This window comes from Myotis lucifugus, unplaced genomic scaffold, assembly GCF_000147115.1.
Source record: "Myotis lucifugus unplaced genomic scaffold, Myoluc2.0 scaffold_32, whole genome shotgun sequence".
NCBI classification, from domain to species: Eukaryota; Metazoa; Chordata; class Mammalia; order Chiroptera; family Vespertilionidae; genus Myotis; species Myotis lucifugus.
Genome location: NW_005871080.1, coordinates 4,821,237 through 4,830,258, shown reverse-complemented (window position 1 = coordinate 4,830,258; position 9,022 = coordinate 4,821,237). Strand labels below are relative to the sequence as shown.

Here is a 9,022-nt window from a genome sequence, read left to right as displayed (position 1 = left end):
ACCTTAATGACTACAAATGTTTACCTCCTGTTTTCCAGAATGCAAAGAAAATCTTGGAAATGTCATAATATCTCGCAAACATTTGCAAAACAGATCCTTGTTCATCCGGAAAAGAAACCATTGTATTCGTTGTCTCTTGACACGAGGCCAGTGTTCAGTGAGAAACAGACAGACAGGCACACACAATGACACGAAAAGGAGCTATGCTAATTAAAAAATGGCAGCGGGCACTTTATTAAAGACTTATTTTACAATCTCGCCGTTCAAAACATCTTTTACATCAACAAATGCAGGCAACCTGAGTATTGGAATCCTAAGTGACTGATCTTGAAAATATTATATTTGTAGCTGAATCCAAATATGTTCAAGGACTATTTATACCAAAATGACTGGTTTTGTTCGAAGTATTTTGATTTCTCTGTCCTTGCCCATGAAAAAAAAAATTAAAACAGGTATCTCACCATTCATTTGATGGGCAAGCTGGTCCACTCCGAGTATTCCCCATGTTTGTTTGGATTACAGCTGTTTATCTTGCAACTTTCTTTCAGATAAATGAAGCTCAAATGTAACTCTGGATCACGGAATACCTGCCAGACCCCTTATGCATACCTTCACTTACAAACCCCGGTGCCAGGGAGTCATTCATTCGCTAAAGAAAAGTGCTACAGCAGCCCTTTGCCACAAACAACTCCGAGAGAGAGAGGCCGGCCGCCCATTAGTCCGGGGCATCCTGATCCCCCTTCCAGAGCCCTGGCCCTGGGAGGACACCGCCGATGATAACCTGGCACCCCAGGTAGAAACCCAGCCAAGTGCGAGCGTTTGAAGCTGCTGTTTGGCTGCCATCGTGTCGGCGAAAAGAAAGAATTCAGGCACCATGTCATCCAGTACAAAGGATAAAAACGGATTCAACCGGAAATTCAATGTGGCACCACATATGGGATACATGAGCGCGGTTATACAACAGGCCACATATTTTTTTTTGAACAGTCTCCTCCATGTGATGCCGAGGACATGTGTAACCATCATAACGTCTCTAGGAATCTGTGTTTAATTTGAGTCAGGGTGGTGGCAGGGATTGGAGATCTGAAGCCGCCACAGGTTTGTGGCAGATGGCTCTGTGTCAGCTATGACAAGCAGCCAGGCTCGGCTTCCTCTGCAGATTTTCTTTTCTCTCTGATCAGGTAAATATGGGCACACTCTGGAAAGTTCTACAGACTCTGCCTTAGGCTGCGGGTTTGTGAGGGAGCCCCATCTGTCGCAAACCTTCCCCTGGTTCCGTGGCGAGCAGGGACCTGAACTTGCCACGCAGGGCTTCCCAGGAGAAAGGAGTCATCTCACCCTGCGAGGGGAAGGGAGAGAAAGAAGGAAGGGGCATGAACGACCCGGAGACGAAAGCATGCTGGACATTCATGCTGTACATTTGCATCACGGACATCAATTGGATTTCAAAAAGCCACCCAGTAAATGGTTCTCCAGTTTTATCACCTCAGGAAATCCCAGTTTCTGATTGGTTTAAAGTAGAACTATTTCCAAGCGCAGGAGAAAGCTCCCGGGTTTGTTGTGTGTGTGTGTGTGTGTGTGTGTGTGTGTGTGTGTGTGTGTGTGTTTTCAAATGTGTACAGTCTGCTGCCCATATACTTCCTGCTTTATGTGATGGATGACAGCTATTAGAAGTTTATCATCCAACTTTTAACTTTATATACACAAGATATACATGTTTTTGCTAATGTGAATTTTACTTTTAAGTGGTGAAGGCACAAGAGAAATGCCATTACAACTACGTGGAATTTACAAAGCACTTCAAGTTTACTAACAGGTTTATAGTCATTATTTCATTAGAGCAGTACCTCAGGGGGAAAATGCTATTAAGAATTAAGAAAAAAAGCCTTCCAAGTTTACAGACGAATCATATAGGGGTTAAGAAGTTCACCTCCAGCTAGGCTGCAAGCAAGCAGCAGAGGACAAGGAGTCAAAATCACTAAGTGATCGGAATCGCCCAGAGTGTGTCTATTGTGCTAAAGGTTCTTTACTTTTATTTCACTCAGACAAATCACAGGATAACTAAGCCCCATAAAATCAAGGAAGGCAGTGCAGAAGGAGAGAGAGAGCAGTAGGGAGGACGGAGGAAGGGGACTGACAGAATTCACCTTAAATGATGCTAATGCTGCTGAGAGATTTCAGGAGTTCTAAAAATGGCACAGGCTTTCAAGTCTCCATCTTTAAGGAAAAGGTAATGACTTTGGAGAGCTGTTAATATTAGTGAGCAACACCTTATTCACATCTAGAGTATAAGTTCAAATTAAAAGAGGACTATAACGTGGCCTGTCTCTTAAAGAAAACTTAGAGTGGCTTGGCTGTGGTTCGGGTAGCTATGGCCTGAGCCAATTAAGACAACCGCTAATGGCTTTTCTGGGCACCGAGTCTGAATTATAAGCTTAATCATTGTTTGGATTCACTTTTAGGCAGAAATCAGATCATTCTTCTCTCCTCTGAATAACAGCAGGTTACAAAGATTTCTAGAATGTTAAAGAACATGAAGAGGAGAGTTCAAAAAAAAAAAAAGGAGGAGAGTTCAAAAAAAAAACACCAACCAACAGCTATCTTCTGGAAAATCTTAAGAAACTACAAGTCACTTTCATAAGGCACAAGAAAGGATGGCATCTCTTTTTATTCCCATACAGAAGATTGCTCAATTCATAAATAAAAGTAACAAGAGATAGGACTTCTGTCTGGGAAGTACCTACATGTACAACTGCCCTATTTGTACTCTGGCTATTTTCAATACTGGTAACAAGGACATCTCCATACATCTTTTTTTTCTTGGAGCATTTTAAAATATAAAGATCAAAGGTTCTCTAAAAGCATAAAGCACTGATCTCAAATACTTGTTAGGAATATCTACAAAGAAAATTCACATAGTAAAATAAGGCAAAAAAAAATCTACAACTTCATGGCATTAGATTTGCTTGGGTTATAAAATGAGGAACTATTGTTAGTGTAACAAGTCAACCCTTGGCTAATTATTTTCTGATTATTTCTAGAATCTTGTGTTCAAATGAGGTTTGAGAGTCATAAAGGGCTCCTATTTTATCTATGTGACAAGTGTGTGGCCGATGTGTCTAACCTACTTAGAAGAGGAGACGTCTGAAAATACCAGAACGCTGCAGTCAACGACTAAGCCAGGATGTAAACGTTTTAAAGAAATAGCTTTAATTTTTAAGATTAAAAAATTATTATAGATTGTAATGTAATTAATTAACAGTTTCTGTATGCATTGCATTTCTCTTATGGTCTTATGAAAAATGTGTGTGTGTGTGTGTGTGTGTGAGAGAGAGAGAGAGAGAGAGAGAGAGAGAGAGAGAGAGAGAGAGAAAGAAGAGGACACTGCATTCAGAGGAGTTTAAACATTTCGAGTCTGAAACCATTTTAGGTGAGAAGTCATGGGCACCGTGTTCTGTAATAGAAAAAGTCACTTTAAGAGGAAAAAAAAGTATCAAATTCTGTTTCTGCTTTTCAGTTACTGTTTCAGCATTCTGTTTCAAATCCTGCTTCAAGTTATAGCCCCCAAACTCTCACTCATATTGAAAGTATAATGTCTCATGTGAGAAGAAAGCCAAGTGTTAGTAGCCTTATTCTAGTCATTAAATTTCTAAGTGTGTGAATCCATATGAAAAATTCTATCCTAAAGTGAACTCTGTATGATAAGCAGTGGAGATGATTTAAAAAATGTAAACTTTTAACAAAAAAAAGAGTAAGGTGTAAAAATGTAAAAGGAGCAAATTTAAAAATTCAGTGATATTTTATCCTTTTAGCTCTCAGAAGCATATGTTTTATAAAAGCAAAATAGCACTCTCCAATGGAATAAATCTAAAAAAAAACCCACCCTCAACATTCTCTTTACAGTACACACAAAAGACTCTTCCATTGCATAAGAAAAGTAGGTAAAAAGCTGTCTTGGGGGAAATAATTCTCTGGTACTTAGTGAAGGCAAATGTTACCTGAAAAAAATATATACTTATAAAACATAAGTGAAAAAAAGATCGTAACTTATATCTTAATTATAAAGTTTTAAAAGCCATTCTTTTTCTCTTTTGGCTCTAAATCCTGCTCCAACAACCACACTAACTCTGTGGTATTTCCTGTCATTTTTACCAGTTATTCCTGACAATTGCATATTAAAGCTCTTAATTACTATAATTCCTGGGCCATTAGATTAAAATTTTTAGATAAATATCATCAAGTTCTATGAATGAGAACATACATGAAAATGTATAATAGATTTATAAGAAAAGAATCCACGGTAGAAAAAGACATAAAAATGAACTATACATATAAATTCTTATAAATGCTTATGCATGAAATACATGTAAAAAGTAGTAACATGAAATAACAAGTAAGGTATATGTTATCTTTTAAGCTGTCTGAGGACCAAGTGGTATATTAACAGCATACCACTAACCTGACATTGTTTCAGAGTTTTTCCAGAAGTTGTTTGTAAAACAAATAATTAATAGCTACGTTATGGCAGTAGCTGTACTAAAATATTTCATCTGGAGATCTGCTTTTTTTTGTAACTAAAGGCAACTTGCTGCAGTAACTTCTGAAATGGTTAAAAATTGGCAGATGCAAAATAACAGGGCATAACTTGAAGCAAAGTTAAAAACTGATACATTTTGACAGTGGAGATACAATGATCAATACCATTCTCATCGCAATGAAAAAAAATTCTTTCTTTTGTATTTATATGAGATGATAGATGACAACTAAACTTACGATAATCATTTCACAATATATGAAACTGCTGTATATCAATTATATCTCAATAAAACTGGAAAAAATTCACCAGAAAGGGGAAAATATCAATAATTTGATGGTGAACTCACTGACAATAGTTTGGTGTCATATATAACAAATGAATCCATTTGTATTAACACTTATTATTCTACTTCTTCAATTGTTATAATCTGTACATTTTGATAGTCTGTCACGTGGGAAACAGCTTGATTAATATTTTATACAAACAAGACCACTACTAAACTTTAAAAATTAGGAACTCTGGACATAGACCTTGAACAACTGTTTTCTGTGGGAGGCTCCTATGTACACGATACAATCGTATCGACTCAAGAGTAACACTGACGCCTGGAACTGTTCAGTCAGCATTTTAAACTATTATGAGCTACCTTCTGAACCATTGCCAAGTTAATAGACAATGAAAGATAATGAGCTTGAAATTGGGTGTTAAATTGCATTTTTGGTTCTCTCCCTTTTTCTTGAAGTTTAACTGTTTCCTGCAGAAACAAAGTCATGTTTTGATGTATCACTATGTAAATATGTATTTTAGGCCACGAAAGGGGAAGGAGAGACACAAGGAGGCAAACTGTATTTCCTGTAGGGAGGTTATACATTAACATAGGAAAATTAAAATACGCTGGCTTATAAAACTGCTAGATTGTAAACTATACTGAATTTATGGAAAATGAAGATGCTACATTCAAAGAATATAAAAAGGTATATTACTCATGGCCTAGAGCCACCTTCAAAATCATAATGCATATTTATCCCAGTTCAATTACTCAGACATTTAGTGGGGCCTCTTTGTGTTGTTTCAACAATGTAAAATTCTTGATTCAAACAAGGGAAGAAAGATAATGAATAAAAGGATTGAACGATGATGCTATTTAAATTATGTTCCCTTTGCCTTTGCCATTCTGAGAGGAGACAGACAGTCTAATTCAAAACAAACTGAGAGTTTTTAATGTCATTTTATTAAACTGGGCAAGGGAAACATTTGATTCTTGAAAGTCATCTTTAAAACAGTTTAAAAATGAACACCAAACTTCACTAACGTTGTTCACCTGAATTTTTGAGGACTGAAGATTTCATTATGATGGGAAGAAAGGCTTATCTTCATTAGTATAATTGTAGAATCTCTCCTTTACTTCCTTTTAAACTAATGAGTTACATTAATCCAGGTTCATTTTTATAAGCCTCTTGGGGCTAAATGTAAAGGACAGTCATCTTAGAAAACAATAAATTAAAAAAAAAGCATGTACCGTGCATTAAGTGCACGTATTTCATAAGACCTAGGTTAATACAACTGGCATCCAGTTTAATTAATCCTTGTTAGTGTAACAACTAATATCCCTCCCTAGCATGTTTCCTTTAAACATTAGTATGTTAATTAAATGTTTTTTTTAAAGATTTTTTTTCTTTGTACTTCAATATGGCATTTATACTGCTTAAATCGCTTCTCAATAACTACCTTATAGAGATGTTTCCTTACAATATCAGGTCTCTTGCAGAAATTCTGGAGCCTTTTTGAAAGCTGTTCAGGTGTAGAATACAGATATTCAGCTGCAGGAAAAACAGATACATTTTTAATGAAACAAAAACCTCAAAGCACACACTCGATATTAGTCACTTTACTAATTAAAAATGCATATTGCTCTGTGCCGCCTCGTGTTTTACATTATTTAAGCATGATTTTATAAGGTTACCTCAGCTCACAAGGATGTTTAATGCTAAATAAGACTGTGTAGTTGTGCTGTTTAGACATCTCCTTTGGGTGATTAAAATACATTATTCTAATGTAACACAATGCATATGTGATATATTTAGTGATGAGATTTTTTTTTCCAAAAGAACTGGTACTATTGCCGTATGTACCCTGTACAACAGTTGCATGTTATTAACTAGTCAATTGTTTAAATAATTTGGTGTGACTCTCAGTCCTCGATCTTTCTCTGTGTATATCATTAAAAAATCTGTAAGCAATTGCAGCAACGCTGACCTGCTTATAAAAACCCATCAGTATGGGATGTGTATGCTAACAATGAAGAATGCTATTTGAAAACTTGCTTTTTTGTTATCTTAAGAGAACAGATGGCAAATATAAGCCTACTCTAATGTATTAAAACATAAAATTTTCCTTAACACTAACATGTTGACTTGCCAAATAAACAATTGCTCCTGCCTAAGTTTATTTTCAAACTTTCGCATTTAGCACGAATCATGTATTAAATCCCAACAAAGACAAGAGAACATTAAAGCAGCTACCTGGAAATATTTCGGGATAAACCAAATCTTTGGGACAAAGTGGGTAACAACCACAACACACAGCTTCCAACCTAAAGAAATGTCAGAAAGAGGACAAAGATGTATTAAAAAGACATTCCTGTCATAGCCAGAAAGCAGTTTGGTTAGCCTAAGTGAACAGTATGAGCCCAGAGTTAGCTGGGGTGAAAATCATGGTCGGCAGTACAAGCCTAAAAGCCAAAGTTGCTCTTTTAAAAGATTTTATTGATCATATATGCATTTCATAGAACAGAACCAACAGCATATGTTTTGTTCACTGAATTAATCAAAGCGCAGCTCTGCATTTTTTTTTTGTTTTTAAAATACTGTTTAACACATTTTATAATCAGCAGATAAACACATGTAACAACATGGTAAAGTATGGGCAGCTTTTCTTAATAATGCTGCGAAGCCCCCGAATGTTCATTTTCCAAAAATGTTTAAATAAAATAGCAAATACTTAACTTCAACACTGTAGCCGTAGAAATGATCGAGGCACTTTTCAAAGCATCAGGGAAAAAAAAATTTACAATCTGTTGTGATGGGGCATTTTCATTCTGTAGCTCGTGCCTCCAAACAACTTGCTATTCTGCGGAATGGAAAACTGGTCCCCCTTTTATTGAAAAATGCTCATGAAGATTACCTCCATGGACATTTTGCTTTCTGGACTAAAACATGCGGCTCTCTTTCCATTTTATCAGAAGAGAATACTTTTGTTATTAAACAAAGAAACCAGAAAGTTTCGCTTTGTGACAGGCTTTCCCCAAGGACCACCTACAGGTTTTTTTTTCCGCGTCACTGCAGTGAGGGCTAAGCAGGGGGAAGGTAATGCACCTTAAAGGCTGTGTCTGTCCTGGATAATGGCTACCGATCTGACATAATAAACCTTAAAGATACCACTGTCATTCCTGTTGGCTAGGAATTATGCAGTGAAATTCAAAACACTCTTTAAATATGTTTATTTTATGAGACACTTTGAATTGCATCCAAAACGTTGACCAGAAGAGGAATTTTATTTTGAACTGCAGATTTTTTTTTCAACCCAAGAAGGATTTGAAGTTATGTCAATGTTTACCTCGTTTACTTACAGTGACAAAGTACAGGCAATTTGTTTTTATTTATTTATTTATTTGTAATTTAAACTGTTTTTAAGTGGGCGATGTGTCCCCTGTTTTACTGTGGACTGAAATTAGTTTTAATGAAAAAGTATTTACTTTGAGCTGCAAAGTTTAGAAAAAGACTGAGTTCAAAGTTTTTCTTGAGAGCTGATAGGAGTTACAAAATGACACGGTGGCAAGGCACAGGGCCTAGTTAGCAATTATTAATTTCAAAATCCAAACTAATATCTAATATTCTCTCCTCTACATACAGAGGGTCCGCATAGAAATTCTGGTCGGAAGCGCAGCTCTGAACGGCTCTGTGACTGCATTATAAAACATTCACAAAAGTTTTGAGCACGTAAACCAGAGATATTCTTTATGAACGAAAAGAAAATATGCACTTTATCTGAAGACACTCTGTTTAAAAATGCAGTGCTAGTAGAAAAGCAAATACATACGAACATTCTCTTATAATTACATAAAATCAAAAGAGTGAAGTCACAGGCATTTCAGAAAGTGCACATGTTATCTGCTTTTTAATAATGGATTTGAATTAGAGTGTTCTGTTCCCCGAAAGAAAATTGCAGGCCAAGTAACATTTTGAGTCATCGCATGAGCATGTACCATGCCATTTCCAAAAAAACCTCTGCTAATTAAAATACAGTGAGATAGGAATGACATTATTTGATTTAGGATGAAAAAATTCACAAATCGGATTTCAACTTGTATTGGTAAATTATCTTATGTTTCTAATTCATTAAAAAACAAAACAAAAAACCCCACCACTTTTGAGTATAATTTTGACTTGTTAACAGACCAAATCTTACTGTATACATTATTTGTAT

At 36.0% G+C, this 9,022-nt stretch overlaps 1 protein-coding gene across 2 annotated transcripts in view; it reads right to left on the bottom strand.

Annotated features, from left to right (window-relative positions):
- Window positions 1-207: 207 nt before the first annotated feature.
- The window catches only part of GTDC1 (glycosyltransferase like domain containing 1), a 292,170-nt gene continuing 283,355 nt past the window's right edge, over window positions 208-9,022 (bottom strand). For both annotated transcript variants that reach the window (XM_023752434.1, XM_023752433.1), the window contains 3 exons: window positions 7,060-7,130; window positions 6,266-6,357; window positions 208-1,339 (listed from right to left, as the gene is read on the bottom strand). In XM_023752434.1, the coding sequence (XP_023608202.1) occupies window positions 1,223-1,339; window positions 6,266-6,357; window positions 7,060-7,130 (280 nt within the window). In that variant the 3' untranslated portion in view covers window positions 208-1,222. The remainder of the gene's footprint in view (window positions 1,340-6,265; window positions 6,358-7,059; window positions 7,131-9,022) is intronic.